This window comes from Rhinolophus sinicus, linkage group LG16 (genome assembly GCF_036562045.2).
Source record: "Rhinolophus sinicus isolate RSC01 linkage group LG16, ASM3656204v1, whole genome shotgun sequence".
Taxonomy (NCBI): domain Eukaryota; kingdom Metazoa; phylum Chordata; class Mammalia; order Chiroptera; family Rhinolophidae; genus Rhinolophus; species Rhinolophus sinicus.
This window is the reverse complement of record NC_133765.1, coordinates 36,020,511-36,041,242: the sequence shown is the minus strand read 5'-3', so window position 1 is coordinate 36,041,242 and position 20,732 is coordinate 36,020,511. Positions and strand designations below refer to the sequence as shown.

General features: G+C 51.1%; 1 protein-coding gene across 5 annotated transcripts in view; it reads left to right on the top strand.

The window, feature by feature from the left end:
* Positions 1 to 12,880, top strand: part of SCARB1 (scavenger receptor class B member 1) — a 63,234-nt gene extending 50,354 nt beyond the window's left edge. Inside the window, exons 9-13 of one of the 5 annotated variants that reach the window (XM_019748754.2) lie at positions 1,047 to 1,120; positions 4,178 to 4,229; positions 5,462 to 5,608; positions 8,580 to 8,719; positions 11,867 to 12,880. In XM_019748754.2, the coding sequence (XP_019604313.2) occupies positions 1,047 to 1,120; positions 4,178 to 4,229; positions 5,462 to 5,608; positions 8,580 to 8,708 (402 nt within the window). In that variant the 3' untranslated portion in view covers positions 8,709 to 8,719; positions 11,867 to 12,880. The remainder of the gene's footprint in view (positions 1 to 1,046; positions 1,121 to 4,177; positions 4,230 to 5,461; positions 5,609 to 8,579; positions 8,720 to 11,866) is intronic. The other 4 variants (XM_019748753.2, XM_074321687.1, XM_019748756.2 and 1 more) reach the window with 4 other exon arrangements.
* The last annotated feature ends 7,852 nt before the right edge of the window (positions 12,881 to 20,732 follow it).

The window sequence follows — 20,732 nt, the reverse complement described above, 5'->3', positions numbered from 1 at the left end:
AAACCACACTGTGTACACACAGTGTAGGCACAGTGAGCCCCTCTGACCAGGGACGGAGGTAACCTTCCTGAAATGCAGGTTCCCTGATGCCAGCCAGGGGCCAGCCTCGCCAGCCCCCGCAGTAAGGAGGGCAGCCTCGGCCAGCTGCTGGCTCCTTTCTGCACACAGGTCATCTCCTGCCCAGCCCACCAGGTCCTTGAGTTCATGGAGCACAGCCTTTGACCCGCTGCTCTGTGCCATGGGGGCCCTGGAGGTGGTCAGAGTGCTGGGCTTTCCCATTGGCGTGTGATGATAATAGACATTTATGGCTGAGTGTGGCTAGCTTGCAGACATTATTCTTCCTTTGCAGAAATCCTGTGAGGTGGGTGGGATATCTCCCTTTAACAGATGAGGAAACGAGTCAGAGCTGAAAAGCAGGGTGGTGGTCTCCTGAACTCAAACCTGGCTTCCTTTCTACTGCAGTTTCCTGCCTTCATTCCAGAACCTTCCCAATTTTGGTGCTATATGTGTGTCACTTCTGTTATTTACTTATTATTTTAAAAAATCGTCTCATTAAAAAAAGTAGATTCTACACAAAGGAAGCTTTCTATCACTACCTCAAATTGGAAATTTACAGATTCTCCGTAAAAAGAGGGCAACCATAAAAATAAACAGGGGGAAAATGTCATTGGGTTGGAGATGATCAGAAAATGTTGGGAGTGAATTGAGAAGAGACTGTCTCAACATGCAACTCTGTTTTGTTTAATTTGGGGGGTGGAGGCGAGGGCTGATGACTCAAAAATGTCATTCGCTTGGGGAAGCATCGTCGTAAAAGGATTAGGATTTTTTCATCCAGAAAGAGGCTTAGTCTCCAGACAGGGCCCTTCGAGGTCATAGATGAAAGAGCCGTTTGGGAAGCACATGTTTGCTGTTTAGGGTTTAGAGCAAATAGAGGAGACCCTAGTGCAGGGACAGCTGAGCTGGAACGCCCGCCCTCTTGAGCGGGACAAGGGAGACGGGAGTTTGCAGGGGTCCCTGCGCCCCCCTCACTGTGTGTGTTGTCACAGCTCACGGGAATCCCCATGAACTGCTCTGTGAAACTGCAGCTGAGTCTCTACATCAAGTCCATCAAAGGCATCGGGTGAGTGGGGCCTGGGAGCGGGGCTGCCGCGCTGTTCAGAGAACAGGGACTCAGGACTCCAGCTACCACCCAGGGGTTGGGGTCTGGGGGAGGGAGACGGCCCTGCCGGGTGTGGAATCTGGTCCCTGCGATTGTTCCCTTGATGGGGGCGTCCTAGCTCTGGGCCATACCCACATCCGGACATCCTGCCCCAGAATCCCCTTTTTCTCAACATTTGTCCCCCAGTTTAGCCAGAAGCTTCCATCCAAGCTGTTTCCCACTCAACAGAGTGGCAGAAATTAAGTCCTGGCAAAACCAAGTGTTTGAAAATAGAAACTTACCAGACAGCACTCTGAACTGTGACGATTCATTCTACAGGAGGAATTTTTTAAGCACGGATTTTCTTATTTTGGTTTTTTTGAGTAACAGCTTTATCAAGATTTAATTCACATATATAAAACGTACCCTTTAAAAATGTACAATTCAGTGATTGTAGCATATTCACAGAGCTGTGCGACCCTGGCCACGATCAATTTTAGAACGTTTCCATCAACCCCCAAAAGAAGCCCCGTCCCCATTAGCAGTCATTCCCCGTTTCCCTCAGCCCCAGGCACCCCTAATCTACTTCCTGTCTCTATGGATTTGCCTATTCCGGACATTTCCTATAAGTGGAATCATACAATATCTGGTCCTATTGGGACTGGGTTCTTTCACTCAGCATCATGTTTTCAAGATTCTTCTGTGTTGTAACGTGTGTCAGTGTTTCATCCTTTATATAGACTGTATAATATTCCGTGGTATGGACAGACCACGTTTTATTTATTAGTTGATGGACATTTGGGTTGTTTCGACTTTAAAGCCATTGTGAATAATGCTACTATGAATATTCACGTATAAATTTCTCTGTGGACATACACTGTCATTTCTCTTCGGTCTACTCAGGAGCGGGATTGCTGGGTCAGGTGGTCACTCTGTGTTTAACCGTTTGAGGAACGGCCAGACTGTTTCCCACAGCGGCTGCCCCATTGGCATTCCCATCAACAGTGTGGGAGGGCTCCACTTGTATCCTCTCCAAGTCTTGTGACAATATTACGTTTTGACAGAGCTGGTGAGGGAGTAACGGATTCGTCCTTATGTCAGTGGCTGTACTTCTCGGCATATTTGACATTTCATTAACAAAACAGTTTGCCTAGAAAAGATGTCTGGGCAGCAGGAATGTGGGCATCTGTTCCACTTTGTGAAACGCCTGTCAGCCGGAAGGAAGAACACTTTGTCCGAGGGACAGGGAGTCAAAAGTGCGACTTCATCTTCACTGCCACCTGCCTTTTCATTTCCACATGTGGAGGCCGCCCGGAGGATCTGTGCCTGAAGGATGTGTGGGCGGTGGAGTGGCACCACACTCAGCAGGTGTCTGTGCCCAGGCTGGAGCTCGAGGGCGGGGCACATGGCGCCCGGTCTGCTAACTCACACCCTGGGGCGGACAGGTGACTCAGAGCAGCCGGGCTGGCTGGGCGGGGCTGGGGCCATAGGCCAGCCCCCACCCAGCACCAGAGGGAGGGGCCAGTGTGGCCCCATCCTTCGCATTTTCAAATGCATTCATTTTTCAAAGTCTTGGTTTTAACACGAGCTCACTCAGTTTCACCTGTTGGGAGAGCTGATTCAGATTCTCCATAAAGACTGCTCAAGCCATCAGCTTGATTGCTGGATTCTGCCAGTTGGGGGTGTCAGGCTGCTACCCTGACCTCCCTGGGCTTCAGTGTCCCTGTCTGTTGAGAATGGGGCCACAGGGCTGCCTGATGGCCTCTGCCAGCTGGAGCTGGTCTCAGGGAAGCTGGTCTTAAGTGCAGTGCCTGTCGCCCTCTGGAGGGCCGATGAGGAATGGCTGTGGGAAAGGTCTGGATACGCACCGCCCCGAAGCAGAGCTGGGCAGCTGTGCCTTGTCTGGGAACTTTTGTGTTGTTTGCTCACGAGATCTTTATCCTGAGATAAAATGCTGTTTGCATTAAATTTACATCAGTTCTTACAAGCGCAGATAAAAGAGGCCGCAGCGAACGGCCCTTCTGAGTTAGGAGCATGGAGCTCTAACCGCCTGAGCCACCGGGCCGGTCCCCCGACAGGTTTTTGAGAGTTGCAATTGAGGATTTGGCCTTTTGTGCCAAGTCTGGTCCCTGTCCCCGTACGGCTGTACCTTATATAGCAGACTCAAGGATGGAAAAGCCACAGAATATTTGTCCACTGCTTGTGGCTGTTAACAACAACAGCAACAGATGATGATAAACGTGGGGCACTTTTTATATGCTGGGCATTTTCCTCAGCACTTTGCTCGTGTTGCTCAGTCCTCCCTTAGAGCCCTGCGAGGAATTCTGTTTTAAGCCTCATTTTACAGAGGAGGCACAGAGAGGGTAAGGAGATGCCTGTGGTTACATGGTGAGCTAGTAAGTGGCTGTGTCTGGGTCCCCAAGACCACGCTCAGGCTCACAGGACCGAGCATGTGGTCAGAGTCACAGCTGTGATTTATTCCAGTGAAAGGATTCAAAGCAAAACCAGCAAAGGAATTCTGGGGGAACTAGGCTCTGTCTTTCAGAGTCTTCTCCCAGGAGAGTCACACAGGGTGTCCTTAATTCCCTAGCAATGAGCTGTGACAACACCTGTGAAGTGTCATCTAGCAGGGAAGCCCATTAGAGACTTAGTGCCCAGGGTGTTTTTGGGTGGCTGGTCACCTCTGCCTGGCACCCGAATCCCAGAGTTTCTGAAGGAAAGCCAGCGGTCAGCATAAGCCACACTGTTTGCTGACCGGGTGCATTGCCATCCTGAATAAAAGTGGGGTTCTGTTTCTAAAAGGAACAACTGGATATGAGCTAGGTCGTGGACTGCCCCTGCCACATAGGAGATGTGAGTTTTTCATTGAAAAGGTCTTGTCCCATCTGTCAGGCAGTTCCCTGCCAGGACGCAGCCATTCCTCAAGCCCCCACCAATCGAGTCGCTCCTGACTCTGGAGCTTCCGACCACATGTCCGAAGCTGCCTGCTGGAAGACACCTGACGAAACTTCTCACCAGCTTTGTCTTGCTTATTTCCAGGCAAACTGGACAGATTGAGCCGGTGGTCCTGCCGCTGCTGTGGTTTGAGGAGGTAAGGTCACCTCACTCTACCTGCTTTGGGCACCCTTGGACGTGGCCACGTCTGGTACCCCAGTGAGGAACCAGTGTGGGCATTTGAGGCAGGGTCCCATTAGTGAAGGGGGGCGGGGTGGGGGGCCAGGGGAGCTGGACTGTGTGACCCAGAGCAGTCTACCAGAAACTTCTCACTCTGCAAGCACTTTGTCAATTACCCCTCTGAGTCGAAAGGGTCACTTGAGATGGAGAAGACAGAAACGGCCTGAAATGGGAAAGCCCCAGCCTGGGGTACTGATTTTTTGAATGTGCTTGACTACTGAGACAAGGGAAGTTGGTTTTCAGGGTGTCAGCTTTTCACTTGAACTTTCTTTTCCCTCACTTTTCAGGGTTCCTTCTGGCCTAGCTTGTTTTCTTTCTTTCTTTCTTTTCTTTTTTATTTTTATTTTTTTAAGATTTTATTGGGGAAGGGGAACAGGACTTTACTGGGGAACAGTGTGTACTTCCAGGACTTTTCCAAGTCAAGTTGTTGTCCTTTCAATCTTAGTTGTAGAGGGCGCAGCTCAGTTCCAGGTCCAGTTGCCTTTGTTAGTTGCAGGGGGCGCAGCCCACCACCCCTGCAGGAGTCGAACTGGCAACCTTGTGGTTGAGAGCCTGCGCTCCAACCAACTGAGCCATCTGGCACTGGCCCAGGTGGGAATAGAACCGGCAGCCTTTGGCGTTAGGAGCACGGAGCTCCAACCGCCTGAGCCACCGGGCCGGCCCCTAGCTTGTTTTCAGTCAGGGTGAGCTCAGGGCTAGAACGGGCAGCCTCCGAATGTCAAGCTCACATCACAGTCTGATGTGGGCTGGTGGGAGGCGGAGCTCTGCTCCACCCAGCCATTTGGGGTCGGCTTGTGGTCTTGCCGTCCTTGAGTCCCTCAGAATTCATCCCCGTTCAGTGGTTGGGAAAAGTGATGGAGAGAATCACGTGGAAGGTTTTCACTGGCCAGGTGTGGAAGTCATAACATCACTGTGCCCACATCCCATTGGCCAGAATTTGATCACATGGCCCTGCCCAACTGCAAGGGAATCTGGGAAATGTAGTGTCCTTACATGTGGTCCTGGAAGAAATGGAGGCCTCCTGCAGACTCCATCCAATGCTTTGGCCAGTGGACTTGAGATGAGGAAAGGGGGTGGGAAGAGGGATGTGGCGTGGGGTAACATCTGTGTGTGGCCCCAGCCCATTTGTTTGTTGTTCTCCCTCCCCAGAGAGGGGCCATGGAGGGGGAGCCCCTTCACACGTTCTATATCCAGCTGGTGTTGCTGCCCAGGGTGCTGCACTACGCCCAGTATGTCCTCCTTGCACTGGGCTGTGTCCTGCTGTTCATCCCCGTCGTCTACCAAATCCGGAGCCAAGTAGGTGGTGGCCGGAGCATGGCCAGGGCCGAGCGGCCCATTGCTTGCCTGCTGGGGCCAAGCGCTCCTAGCTGTCCCTTCTGCCGTGCCTGAGGACGCCCTCAGCCTGGGTCTCTGCCTGGAGCCGGGGAGCTGTCACTGGGTCCTTGCATCTCCTGCGTCCTGCATTACCACTTCTCTGCCTGCTCTGGGAGGCCTGGGGACCCTCCCCTGGAGGGGCTGCTGGTGGGGTTTGAGTTATGAGACCTGGTACTTGAATGGTTTGTTCATCACGTCAGCACCTTCTGGGTGCCAGGCTCTGTCACATGCAGGGCACATAGCAGTGAATGAGACAGATGCAGTCCCTGCTCCCGGGGTGGGAGGGGTGTGGGGGGCTGGCTTTCCAGTCGGGGAGACAGATGAAAACCAAGTAAGTAAACAAAAGATAATTTTATTGATGATAAAGATGACAGGCTAGAGGAGTGCTGCCCAATAGAAATGCACTGTGAGCCGTGTGTGGTTTTAAATTTAAATTTTTTAATAGCCACATTAAGTCAAAAAATTAAATTTAATCATATTTTATTTAACTTGACTATGTCCCAAATACAGCCGTTTCAACATGTAATCAATATAAAAAACAGGCATTAATATTTTATTTGGTTTTATGTTAAGTCTTTGAAATCCAGTATGTATTTTACACATACAATGGGTTTTGATTTGGACTCGCTCCATTTCAAAGGCTCAACAGCCATACATGGGGACTGGACAGCACAGCGTCCAGGGTGGTAACAACTATAGAGAGAGTGTCAGGAAGGGCTTCTCTTTAGAGGTAGAATTTAGGCTTAGCTGTGAATGCTAAGGAGGCACTCCGCACAGAGTCTTGGAAAGAGTGTCCCACTTGAAGGGATGGCCAGTGCAAAGGCCCTGAGGCAGGGATGTTGGAGGCATTCTGGAAGAGATCCGGCAGGGCCAGCGTGGCTGGAAGCGAGTGAGGTGGGGGTAGGAGTGGGACATGGTGTCTGAGGGGGCAGGGACAGGTCACGCTGGGCCCTGTAACACAGGGCGAGCAGCTTGGAACTGCCTTCCAGGGGTGACAGGAAGCTAGTGGAGGCTTTTCAACGTCAGCTGCTGTATAGTGACTCGGGCCTTGGGTGGGAGGGGCGGAGGCAGGAGGACCAGTGAGGAGACCCAGGTGAGTGAAGGTGGTGGGACCAGGGAGGGTACACGTTATTTCAGGAAGGGAGCGTAGATGGAGAGGGCTCTGAGGCATCTGCCCTCTAGAGGCAGGAAGACGAGGGGCCAACAACACATACCCCTTCTTGACTTGGTGTCATTCATTCATTCATTCATTCATTCATTCATTCATTCGTGGCATTAATGACACCTCTTTGGTGAGCAGTGTCCTTTTTTCAAGGCACTGTGCACTGTTTTGGGGATGGAGCAATGACATGAGGTCTGGATAGCACTGGGCAAGATAAGCAGTTCCTGCGGTCGTGCAGGGCCAAGGCCTGTGACCTCGGGCTCCAGGGGCAGTGGTGACGATGGGTGAGCAGCTGCATGGTGGGGAAGGGACACTGCTCAATGGCAGGGAGTCTTGAGAGGTCATTTTGGCGCTATAAACCAGAAAGCCACCTTGGTGGCCCCCACCTTGTCCTGGAGCCACAGGCTGGGCCTTGGTGGAGGTGCCGCCCAGCCCCCGCACTGCCCCTGGGCCACCCACAGTACCTTTCTTTCTTTAGCTTTGGAAACAGCTCTCTCTTTCTCGGGGTGGCCTGCACACTTGCTTGCTTGCTGGCAGAATAATAAACCTTCCCGGCTCTTCACCTGGGCTTTCAGACCCTGTCCTGATGGCCCTTCCAAATCCCCCTCCTGTGGGGGAAAGATTTGCGCTGCTGTGAGGGTGCCAGCTCTCGCCCATCGCTGCATCTGGAGTTCGAGTCCCTGACGGACGTTGGGTGTAATGCGACTGTTGGGTGCCCCATCCTCTGTCACTGTTCCAGCGACAGCCAGGCAGAGCAGTGCTGTCACTCCAGTGAGCAGATGGGAACTCCCTACAGTTTTTAGACTTCAATTGTGGTGGGAGGGCGGAGGGGACCAGAAGCCAAAGTCCCCAGCCTGTGGATGCCACTTGGGCGGTTTTCCACGAGTGAGGACACACAGTCACATGCAGGGTGCCCAGGGGACTAGCTGTTGAGGGGCTGCACCAGGAGAGGAGGCCACGCAGCCTCCTCCTCCTATCCCATCGGTCTCTCTCCTAATCGTCCATCAGAAGGGGGACGGGGAGGAGAGTGATGACACCAACTGAAATGGTAGCTTGGGCCCCTTCCCTGCCTCAGCCCCCAGATCTGTGCCCGGCCCCCAAACCCAACCAGAACGCCATCATTTCTCTTGGCGACGCAGTTGACGCCCCCTCCTTGCAGGTTTCACTGGAGGCCAAATAATTGAAATTTATCCCGTTACATATTTTTTGGCTTAGTTGGGGTTAGGCTTTACACGTTTCTATCTGTTTGTCCTGGTTGGAAAAAACGAAAAGATCGCGTGCTGGCAAACTCAATGTATTTTAATTTCTCTTCAGAAAAAATTTTCTTCTCAAGTCATTCTTTAGAAACAAATCAAAATCCTTGTAACATAAAAATCTCTGTCTCTGATTGATTTAAATTCCCATCTGTTCAACCCGCTGATTCTTGGCCAACCCACCCCGTCCACACGGCGGCCCATCTCCCCACCTGGATTCCTAGCCACAGCCTAAACTTCCAGGTGGACAAACCCTTTCCAGCTTGGCTGGTCTATCCGACCAAGCACGTTTCCTGAAGATACTGGCCTTTGCTGAAGGGCAACGCTACTTCCCAAATCTCAGCCCCCTCCAATCGTTAACAGTTGTTGGAATCTGGAATTCTGCACCCTCCCCTTGGCTTCTTGAAAATCAAAGACCTGTGTGAAACCTTGTGTGTAGCTGCAACGTCTACTATAAATGAGCTTGGTTGTCTTCTAGGAGAAGTGCTATTTATTTTGGAGTGGTAATAAAAAGGGCTCACAGGATAAGGAGGCCATGCAGGCCTATTCTGAGTCCCTGATGGCGTCCGCTCCCAAGGGGACAGTTCTGCAAGAAGCAAGACTGTAGGTGCGTACCAGGTAATGCCTCCCCTCTCTGCCTCCCCTCCCGTAGTGAGTAGAACTCGGGCGGCTTGAAACACTTTGGATCTGACACATTTCTTCAGCCTAAACTTCACCTGGAGTGTCTACAGACTGAACATACGTATTTGTGTATTTTGCTTTTGGAGGAACTGCCTTTCTTAGATTCCGAGTGAATGACCGTGTCTTTGATCCCAGGCCTGGTGGAAGTGCAGGGTGACTAGTGTTCCTCCGTGGGCTGGTTATCTTATTTGCAAGGTCATGTTAGAGGCCGGATGCAGGCTGGCTATATATCCACGACCCGGCCTGAGCGTAGGGCTGCCGGGTTGAGCAAAAACAATCCAATACCCAAAACAATGAAGAAACAACAACAACAAAAGGATGCCCAGTTAAATTTGAATTTTAGGTAAACAGTGAATAATTTTTGGCATAAGTGTGTCCCTTGCAGTTCTTGGGATATGGTTACACTGAAAACCTATTTGCTGTTCCCTGAAACTGAAATTTAACGACTCGCTGATGTTTTCTGACAACCTACCTGCCAGAAAAGTAGTGCGTGTGTGGGGAGCCCTCCTGGGCCTTGTCCCACTGGTTCCGAATCTCAGGAGGGAGAGTCCTGCCGGGGGGTGTGCCAGGCAGAGCTGCAGGTCCTGCAGTGTGAGGATAGGCAGAGGTGAATGGCTCTACCCTTGAGCCTCTGAGAATAGCTGTTTATTTGGTTTCTAAAAACTGTGCCGCTCATGCTCCCGAGCTTCTGTGGCTGGGCCGACTGGGGCTTGAGCGGCAGAGTCCCAGTGAGGCAACAGCCCTGCTCTTTGGGGCCAGCCGGTTGCCTGCAGTTTGCTCCGATTGACTGCCAGGAGGAGGCAATGAAATAGAAAATGCACAGTGGTGGCCACCAGCGTGTATGTGCTGCCAGCCCTTCGAGGATGAGGAGATGGAAGAGAGGGACAGCTGTGTCCCCTGCCAGGCTCTGGGAGGCTCCTCCTGTGATCTGGGAATAAGAGGGCAGGGCCCCATCACTTTGGGGATGAGCATTAAGGGGGTGACCTCCTGAGGATTTGGTCCCTGGGCTTGGGGGCAGGGCATCCTAGCTGGAGACGTGTCCCCCCTTTCCTTCCTCGCTCCCAAGAATTCCTTTGGGATGCTTTGTCAGGTACAGTTTGGCCCCACCGTCACCCATGCCACCTTCCAGCCGCTATCCCCTTGTGTAGAAACTTGTTAAGTATTCTTGGGGTGCAGGGGTACAGTCCTCAGGCGCAGAGAAAGGGGTTATTCGATTTAGTACAGGTGGGGCTGGTAGGTGTGAGGCCAGAGCCCCACGGTTGCACCTCCCTGGGCACAGCCAGCATGTCGTGCCACCCTCCTCCCAAACATAAAACAAAACGGGGGGCTCCTCTTTATTTTGCCAACAGAATCCAATTTTCAAGTTAGGGAATTTTCTGACTTAAAGAGATTCTACTGCCCTGCCCGCTGGAAGGCAGCTCAGCCTCCACCCCAGGTGACACCCCTCCCCCAGTCACGTGTTCTTGGGGAATGCAGGCCTGTAGTGTCCTGTAGGCTTTGGTTTGGGGGCAGGCACCTGGGAAGTAGCCAGTGGTCCTGGAGACCTGGAATCCATGCAGGGCAGCCTCTAGCCAGTGCTGAGTCTTGGCCTGGGTCTCTGCACCTTGACGTGGGGATGGCCTGAGGGACTGCCTTGCTTGGGAGAAGGCAGGAAATAGGGCCTCCAGCAGCCCAGGAGGGCATTTTTATGTGAATAAGAAAAAGACAGCTCCTTGGTGCAGACAGAGCCAGCTCTAGGGCAGAGGGCTTGGCAAACAACGTGCACCACCCATTTGTAGGCCCTTTGGCTAGGTGGCCTGGTGCAGTGAACAACCTGGACAACTGTACAGGGCAGCCTTTCACGGAAATGTCCTGGTCCTTCTCATTAATCTGTCTCCCATTCTGAGTCCTCATTACTCAGTCAAATAGAAGCAGAAGGGAACAGGAGGAAGAGGAGTCGGCTTCATGTTCTGGTTCCTTGAGAGTTTGTAACAAGTGTTGTCTTTGAGAAAATAGTTTCCCCTTTTTACTTTTGAGTGAGGCTTCCTCAGGTCGTGGCTCTTTGGGCCCACTTTGTTGAGATTCTGGCCACCCCGGGTTGTCCCATTCTGCCCCTGTGGGGTGGTGTGTGTCCGGGGAAGGGTGTGTGTAGGTGCTCACATGCTCCCCACCCTTTGGCAGCAGCTTGAATATGACTCAAGCCTGGGATCTGTTCCAGAGGGAGAGGAGCCAGGAACCCCCTCTCCCCTTCGTCCTGTCCAGAGGGGGAGGAGGGTTGGTTTTCCCCACCAGGTGGTAAAGCAGGCCGTTGGTGCTTATGAACAAGGCACAAGTGGGCAGGAGCATTTGGGGCTTTCCAACCGCAGCCGCTGAGCAAGAAGACCCTCTGTCCTTCTGGGAAGGTGGCAGAGGGCTTAGGGGACGAAGAGTTCCCCACATTCTTATCATCATTGCTATCTTTAAATTTTTTTTAAGTTGAGAAATTTTTTAAAATGTAAAACTAGATAAATTACACTATCTGAGTTCCCTCTGCCCCAGCCTCAGTAGCATTAATTGTTAACATTTTTCACATTAATTACCAACACTAATGGTTACTATTTTGTCCTGTTCACCTTTTCTCAGTGGTATCATATAGTATGTGGATCACTGCAACTGGTTGTCCCCTCCTCAATTGTCGGTGACAGCTGCCTAGGTTATCATCTTGTGACTATATTTTACAAATGCATTCTATTGGTGGGCATTTAAGTTGTTGCCAGTTTTTCTGTGTGGACAATATTGCATGTAAGCCCTGGACTCCTTGCTCTGCCTGTCTCACTATGTTAGGCAAGTCGCTTTGGGCCTGTTTCCCCATCTCTAAAATGGGGTGAGGGCAGGGCAAGACACTGTTTGGTGAGATGAGGGCATCCTTTGGAAAAGCAGTGCAGGAGTCTGTAGGTCACTCCAGCTTTTCTCATCTTGAGCTTGATAGACGGGTGCTGGTGATAGGGAGGTGAAGGGGCTTTCTGTGCTGTTGGAGGACGTGGGTGGGGAGACCAGGGCGGGGCTGGGGGTATGTGTGGGGCTTGGTGACTGGGTGTGGTAATGCAGCTCCCCCTTTCTCCACAGGGTCCGGAAGATACCAAGAGCCAGCCCAGCCCAGCCGCTCAGCCAGACCGGCTCCCCAGCCCCTTCACCCCACTTCTTCAGGAATCTCTCAGCGGACAGCCCACCAGTCCCAAAGCCTGAACCTCCCAGTTGCCCCCCACACACGGCTGCACACTGTACACCCCCCCAACACATGTATGCACATGTGTGCACAGGTGTGTGCAGATACACTCAGGGATGGAGCGGCTGCTGAGGGGACTCCAGGAGAAGCTCATCCATAGGGATTGTTCTGGAACCTTCTCTCCAAGTCACCCACAGGCGCTGTGGGCGTTGGGTCCCCTCCCTTGGGTGAGCCTGTTCAGCCGTTAGACTACTTCTCCCAGTTGCCCTGTCCATCATTGAAACACTGCAGCCTCCGCTTGGTGGCTTACCCAGTAGGACAGAGCTTTTATTCTGAGGAGCCGGCCACTGTCCTGAAACCCAGCCTGGGAGTGCAGACTTCCTGTGCCAGAGCCAGGCGGGCAGGGCTGCTGTGGGCTCAGTGCCCTGCCTGGACGCAGAGCTTTGGCCTCTCTGTACCCATCTGGGCTGGGGGCACAGCCCGTTCACACAGGCCTCCAAAACCAGCATGAGGGTCAGATGCCCGTGTACCTGCTCTGTCTCCTCATCCCCCACAGAACTTTGATCTCCCTGAACCCTACACAGGCACTGGATTTGGGTGTCTAGGGCCCCTTTCCTCCAAGCTCAACTGACATCATCCTGTATACTGAGCCAGCCATTCCTTGGCTGGGGTGGCAGGAGGCTCTGCCCCGAGCTGCCCCCCAACAAGGGCCCTCATCTTCTAGGTGCTGGGGCAGAGGTGGAGTAGGCCTGGGCCCCGAAAGCCTGGTGTCCGATCGGGTGGGAGACTCATCCACCTGAGGCTTCTGGTCTCGAGGGCAAGCCTCTGTCTCTTTTCTACTGGAAGAGAAATGAGTTTTATCATCTTTTAAAAATAATTCACTATTGAAGTAATAAACCTTTAAAAAAAGCGAACGCTTGCATCTGTGACAGCCTGCTTATTGGCGGGGGTGGGGGTGGAGGTGAGGGGGGCAACTTCCTGGGAAATTCTGGGCTCTTAGTCAATGGCTCCTTTCTGGAAGCTGCCACGAGCATCTCATGGGCTGGGATGCTGACTCGCCTCTCTTTTAAAATTTCAATGTTGTGTGTATTTAATATTTAATAAAAATATTGCATGAATGCAAATCTTGTTTAGAAAGATTGGGATCCAAGGCCATTTTGAACACCACCAAAGGTTAAGTACTTTGGCCCCTTTGGCATGGAACCTGCCAGTTTTTTTCCTGTGCGTTTATATACAAAGCAACATGCCTGGAAGACCTGTGGAGTCTTGTTCTGGGCTTTTGCTTTTTCTTGTTACATAAATGGCAGAAAAGAGGAGTGGTTAAGAATGGATTGGAATGTCCAACTATTACATTGTTTTGTACACCTGAAACTAATAATAATAATTTAAGAAAATAAAAAGAGGATTGGAGTCAGATGGCCTGGGTTTGAATCTAAGCTCTGCCCTTACTAGTTTTGTGGTTTTAGGCAAGTCACTTGACTGCTCTGTGCCTCAGTTTCTCCGCCTTTAAAATGGACAGAATAGTACCTACCTCTTAGAGTGGTATAATGAAGATCCAGTGACTTAATCCATGAAATGCTTAGCATATGGCTGGCACATAGTAGAGGCTATATAAATTTGCCATCATTTTTATTTATTATGACGTCACCTTGATTTTTTTTCCCACTCAAGTTGGACACTATTCATTTGTTCCTGTCTCGGACACTGTTCCCACTTCCCACATATTGAGTCACCTCATTCTTTGCAATTGGTTGCACAGCTTCTGAGGTATTGATCACACAGTCCCTCTTTATGGAATCTAAGTTGTTCCCAGTTTTTCCCTATTGCAAACACACTCAACATTCTTTTTTTCCCTACGATGTGCCGCGCACCGCCCCAAGAGTTGGGATGTGTCAGGGACCAAAACACCGATGGACGAGTTTCTCCAGGGTAAATATGCAGGTGGAAATGCACAGTCACTGGGCATGCCCTTCAGCCTCACTGGACACCGCCCAACGACCCTGCAGCAGCTGCCCTCCGCCTCCTTGCAGAGCTGTTGGGGGTTGGGATGGGCGCCCAACTGGTGACCAACAGATGGATTTCCATCCCAGAAGCCAGCGAGGGTCACTTAGTCACAGGTCAAGCAGGCACAGAGCCTAGCCCCACAATACTTTCAGGGGCCCACACAGTGTTTTCATTTCTTTTAAAATCAGAAGAAGAAAACCAAACTATTAGGTAGAAAAAAATGTGCTAAAACTTAACATAGTCATCTATACCAATGTTATTGTAAAACGTAATTTCAAGTATTTTTAATGGAGGAAGGGGCCTGCGGAAGTCGCTGTGCAGCCCTGCCCTGGGCCAGACGTGGGCTGGGGCGGGGTGGGGGCTCCCACCTCCTGGACACCCGGGACACTTCAGCTGGTTTAAGGCGCCTGTGCTTAATCTGCCCGGTGCAGTCGCCTGGGATTTAATGCAAGATGCTGCGCGCTCCTCGCCGGGAGCAAGGCCAGCGCTTTGAATCGGGTTGTCAGGAGGCGCAGAACGACGAGACATTTCCATTCAGAGGCTCAGTGATGACGTAGGCGTCGTCATGGTGACGGGAGGGGCATGAAGCTGGAGGTCCGTGATAACAGGCGCCGCGGTGACGTTGGAGGGTCTGTGACAACTTTAGAAGGCGTTGTGATGACGCTAGAGGCACCACGATCATGCAGAGGTGCCGTGATGACGTAGGCGTCGCCGTGGTGACGTGAGGTCGCTGTGCCGACTTAAACGCCGCCAGCTGTGACTCTCTGGACGGCGCCGTGATGACGTCAGCCGCCCCATCGTGATGCAGGCGGCGCCGTGATGAGTTCGGCGCCGTGGTGATGCCACCGCTGTGGCGGTGCTGGCGGTGCCGTGATTACTTTCGGAGGCCTGTGATGACGCCAGAGGCCCCGTGATGACGTAAGAGGCGCTGTGGCGACAACAAAAGACTTGGGGCAGGAAGACTTGCCTTCCTGTGTCAGGGTGGGCCCTCGGGGCGGTGGCACCGGCGTCTGTGGAGTTGGGGTCACAGCTGCCCACCTTCTCATCCGCTGGTCCCTCCACCTTTGTGCTCAGCACGCCCTCCTGACGCTCCCTGTCTGAAACGGGTGGAAACGTGTTTATCGTAAATTTAAATAGTTGCAAAGGATACTACTTCCCGCGTATTGTCCTTGATGTTTTAAAATGAAACCACTTCATTACTCTTTTAAATGGGCCTAATGAGATCTCAATATGATGGTGCCGGGATACTCGCCGCCATTTAAAGAAAATACACGAAACAGCTCTTGTAGTCGGAAGTTTTAGCCCCCCCCACTCTGAGCATGTTTCCTTCTTCCCCCTATAATTTTAGCTAAATGTTATATAATGTATACCTTCAACGTAATCCTTCCGTTGTATTTCTCAGCGACATAAATGTCTGTGTAAGTTGAAATGGACATTTACATTTTTTCTCGTGACCATAAAGATTATTTTCCCCCGGGTTGGGGGTGTGGGGGTCGGGGTGGGGGTCAGGGTCAGAGTCAGGGTCAGGGTCAGGATTGCCATTCAACTATAGGTACACAATTGACCAAAAAAAATATGTTTCACGTTTTGGTATATATCAAAAAAAGAAGTCAAACTTGATTGCAGTGCATCTCCTTTTAAGATGTATTTATATATTTAAATTTACATTGTAGACTTGATGTGTGTACAGCTTAGGAATTTTAACACATGTATAGATCCACGTGACTGTCACCACAATGAAGATCCATAACAATGTCATCATCCCCCAAATTTCCTTCCGCTTCCCCTTCGTAGTAAAACTCTCCAGGAAGGCATATCCTCTGCCAACCAGACAGTTTTGCCTTTCCCAGAATGTCATAGAAATGGAATCATACAGTATGTAGCCTTTTGAGACTGGTTTCTTTCACTTGGCATGTCTCAAGATTCATCCACGTTGTTGGATCTATCAGTAGTTTGTTTCTTTTTATTGCTGAGTAGAATTCCACTGCACGCATATACCACAGGCTTTTAGCTGTTCACTAGTTGAAGATGAAAGTGTTTCTTCCAGTTGGGGGCGATATGAATACAAAGCTGCTGTAAATGTTAGTGTACACTTTTTTTGTGAACACATATGAGTATTTTCATTTGCTGTAAGTGAAACAGCTAGGAATGGAATTGCTAGGCCATATAGTAAGTCTGTGTTGAACCTTTTCAGGCACTGCCAGACAGTTTCACAGTTGCTGTGCCGTTCTGCATTCCCATCGACAAGGTATGATCGTTTCACCTGCTCTACATACTCACCGGTTCTTTGGTATTTTCAGTTTTTAAAAATTTTAGTCATTTTAGTAGTTTTATCTCATTGTGGGTTGTTTGTTTTTTGGCATGGAAATGAATCTCATAATGAGATGAATGAGACTTTCTTTCCGGCCCCAATCAGTTCATGTATCCATGAATGACTGTCACTAATTACCAGAATGAGACCAATTTTGTCATCAATTCCGTTCTTATTCTTGTGGATGTAAGATAGAGCAGCCTTGTTGACATAGATGAGTAGCCAGGAGTATGAGGAATCTCCTCATAGCCATGTCACTCAATTTTTATCCTCCTGAGTAATGGGCAAAACTCAGATGGTCGTCTGTCATCAAAAAGTATTTTTTCTGATCTGTCAGCTGACAAGTCTGTCTGACCTTTCTTCACATTTGTACAAAGCAACAAAGTGGAAACCACTGACTTGGCTGCAAAAGGATTACCCAATCTTCAGGTCAGTCCTCAAAAGCAGTATTTGGGAGTGTCCCCCTGGTGGGGGCTGAAGGGCAGTGGAGTGCTGCACCTGTCTGCTTTGGGGGTGGGTAGGGGGCCTCATGAAGGGGCCAGGGGATAGCCCGGCCTGCTCTCCCAGAGAACTGCAGCCCAGCGGCTCACAGGGAGTGCAGGCTTAGAAGATGGTTTCCTTCAAACATCTGAGTTTGTTACCCTTGGAAGGCTAAGCCCGGTGTTCCCAGCTTTAGTTAGATAACCACCAGGAGGATTACTGACGCCCCTGTCTGAGCTTGTCACACACACTTTTAACTTTTGCATTCAGCTCTACTTGCTCATAAAAAAGAAAAGAAAAAAAGACTATCTCCACGAAGCATTCTGCTCTGTGTGTGTATGTGTGTGTGTGTGTGTGTGTATGTATATGTGTGTGCGCGCACGCCCCAAAGGAACAAGGGACAGGAGAGGTGAACGGTGCCCTCCATGTGTCTCACTGTGTGAACATCTCGCTTCCGAGCATCTTTCTGGGTTTAAATTGATTTGTGTTTTGGGACAACCTTGGTCCCCAAACCCAGCCAACTACTTCTTCTGGGGTGGAGTGAGGAAACTGCCATCTGGCAGGAAGGACGGACTGCATGGACACGAAGGGACACTGCACAGGCTTTAGTGTGACATCGTTCTAAGGAATTCTCAGGAGCATCTGTGATGCTGAGACTTTCTCTCCATGTTCTCACTTTATAAATACCCCAGCCTCTCACTTACTATGTGACTGCTAACTTAACATTTTTCTTTAATTTGATTCACGTTTTTTACTTAAAGAATTTTCTTTTAAAAGAAAAGCAGTGGTATCTGAACATATGGGTCCAATGGGCAAAAGATACTTTTCCAGTGTCCAATGAGATAAATGCACACATGATGGGTAAAGTGTACAGATGTTCAGCAGGTACCACCGGACCTGCCCTACTCAGGAACTCTGCACTGTCCCTTAGCGCAGCGTGCCTGCCCCCGTCTCCCACTCTATCTGTGGAATAAGTGCTACCCTTGCATGGAAGCTTTCCTTTCTCTGTCTTGCTCAGCCCTGCCCATGATCAAAGGCTCAGTTCCAGCCATGTCCCCTCCTCCAGGAAGCCTTCCTGATCACGTCTGCTCACTCAGCTCCCCCCAGCCTACTTAGAATTCCTGGGGCACTGTGTCTGTGCCCTAGTTGATACTAGAATATTCTAGAATACTAGCAGTGCTAACTCCAGTCGCTGTAGTCCCAAACCCCAAGGGCCTGTAATGTAACCCCTGGTACCTGCCATTGTGCGGGGAAACTGGAATATGCTTAAGACGGTTATATTCCTTGGTGTTCCTTCACTCACTCGGGTCATTCTTGCAACAAATGTTTATCAAGTGCACACTCTGCACTGTGAACAAAGTCCTAGGGTGGCTTACTCATCTGAAAAAAATGGGAATAATCTAATATCTGCCTTGCAAGGTCAGCATGGACCTCCAAAGAGTTGGTGGCCCCGCGCGATGGGTTCAGGGCTGGGGACAGTGCGTTCCAGCCCGCTGTTCTGGAGCTGTCCTGCTTGATGTCACTGAGGCCTCTCACCTGGAGCCTCTGCCAGCCTGGCCCACGGGTCCCCCGGCTCCCACGGGTGTCCTGTGCTCTCCATTCTCCATGCAGTGGCCTGCGAGCCCCTTCTGAAATGTACACTGGCACAAGGTTCATCCCTTGTTTAAATCCGTGAGCGGCTTTTTCCCGCCTTGAAGATCAAGTCCCGGTCTCCGGGGCTGCTGGGAAAATCCCTCCCTTCCACTGGTCGCGGTGCTGGGCTTCTGGGTAATTCCTGGCTCGGCCGCTGGGGGGCGAGCTGTGCACACAGGTTGATCAGAGGCCTGCGGTCTAAGAGGTGCTGCGGAACATCTTTGTGTTCGTTAAATTAGGGGGGGGGTGCCTGACGTCACAGACTGGCTCCAGGAACCTGTAACCTTAAGAAATTGGATTTTATACATGTGTCTGGGCGTTTTTTTTGAGGGGGAAACGTTTTCTTAATATTCAGATTTTCAAAGGATCTTGACCTTCTCCGGGGATCTGGTGGGCAAGAGTAAACCCCTAAAATAAAAGCCAAGGCCACGTGAGGTTTGCGCTTACTTCGCATGTAATGGAAAGGGTTCTGCCTTTGGAGGCAGGTACCTACCTGCCAATCCCAGCTCCGCTCCAGTGGCTGTCACCTCTGTAACTTCTGTGAGCCCCGTGGCAATGAAGACGGCTGCTCCGTGAATCTCTGAGAAGCCTTTTGAATGGGGAATGGAAATGGATGTGCAAGCATTCTCTGTGGGGCCGAGGACTGTTACGAAGGATCTCAGGTGCTGGGCCTCCAGCAAGCATTTATGAGATACCTGCTGTATGCAGAGCACTTGCTGTACATTGAGAGGGAGTCAAGCTCTGAGAGGGCCGTGTGGACGCATTTGTTCATTCATTCATTCATTCCTTCAACAAGTGTTTTCTGGGTGCCAACTATGTGTCAGACACCTTGGCACATACTGGGAGTTGGGGGAGTTGTTTTGGCTTGGGTTCCCTCAGTTGGAGATGCTGAGACAAAGATTAGTGGCCGGGGGGTGTCCCAGGAGGGCAGTTTTCCAAGGAAGACCAGCAGGTGCTGAGTTTTGGACGTGAAAGCACACAGAAGCCAGGGGCACACAGACCCAGAAGGGACCTGCTAGATCACCGATGTTATCACCTCAGAAATACAGAGCCAGACAAAGTGGGAAAGGTCCCTGCCCTCACGGGCTTACATTCTAGTGGGGGTGACAGTGAACAAGTAATGAATAAGTAAGATAACTGCAGAGAGGGGTGGGTGCCTGGAAATAAAGAAAAGCAAGGTAACAGGAGAGGAGAGGGTGGGGTGGGGATGCTATGTAGGTAAATGTTTCTAGGGGTGTCCTCTGAGAAGTGCCATTGATGCTGATTCCTGAGGATTTGAAGGAATCAGGAAAAGAGCACTTTAGGAACCAGGAACTGCATGTGCAAAGGCCCTGAGGTAGCCACATGCAGACCAAAAATGAGTGTGGCGTGGCTGGAGTGCAGAGAGGCAAGAGGGAGATGCGGCTGGAGAGGTAGGCAGGGCCTACCAGACGGGCCCCTGTTGTTTGGAGTTTAAGTCCAGTGGGAAACCACTGGAGGGTTTTCAGTTGGGGAGGCCTGTGATCGCTGTTTGGCTGTGTGGGGAGTTGCATTGGGGCAGGTGTGGATGTGGAGGGATCCAACAGGAGGTCTCTACAGCATAAAACCTCTCTTGTCACACGATCCTTGCAGCACCTCTGCAATGGCTGGGGCAGGAGAATCAGGCCATATACAAGTGAGGAAACAGGCAAGTTCGTTGCCTCTCCTTCCTTATTGCTAAGTGGCCCCTTGAGGAGAGGTTGTACCGCTTTGCTGTCCCCTCTCAGGGCCCCAGTACCTGCCTGCTCTTTGCACTTTGATCTTTATTTGGTCACTCTGCCTGCCTCCTTCAACTCTAAGCTCCTGCGGGCAGGCGCCAGGTCTGGGGGGTTCCTGGCTGCTTCCCCAGCGCGTGGCACAGTGCCTGTCTCCTCAGATGTGTGTGCAGATAAGTGTTTGTTGAATAAATAATCAGGGGAGCAGCGGAGTTGTGGGGTGTGACACAGCCTGCCTCGCTGCAGCTGCTGCTCTCCGCACCTCCCGTCTCTCCCTTCCCCCTCTCTCTTCTCCCCACTCCAGTATTCAGGCCCCAGAACTGCCCCCCCCCCCCTGCAGCCAGAGGCTGGCAGTGCAGGCCTGTGCCACCAGGGGTAGCTGTGGGTCCACCCTCTGCAGGGCGGCCCTGCGTCCAGGCTATAAATGCTGGACCTCCAGGGGCCTGAGCTACCGCTGTATTTTGAAGCTGTAGATATAGTAAAAGAAAAGATGAAAATTTGACGGACTAAGGCTGCATAAATGGTGCTCCCTTTTATGTTTACACTTAACAAGTTAACAGTTTCCACACATGAAAGTGCTCTGCAGCGTACCTGTGTAAAGTTACG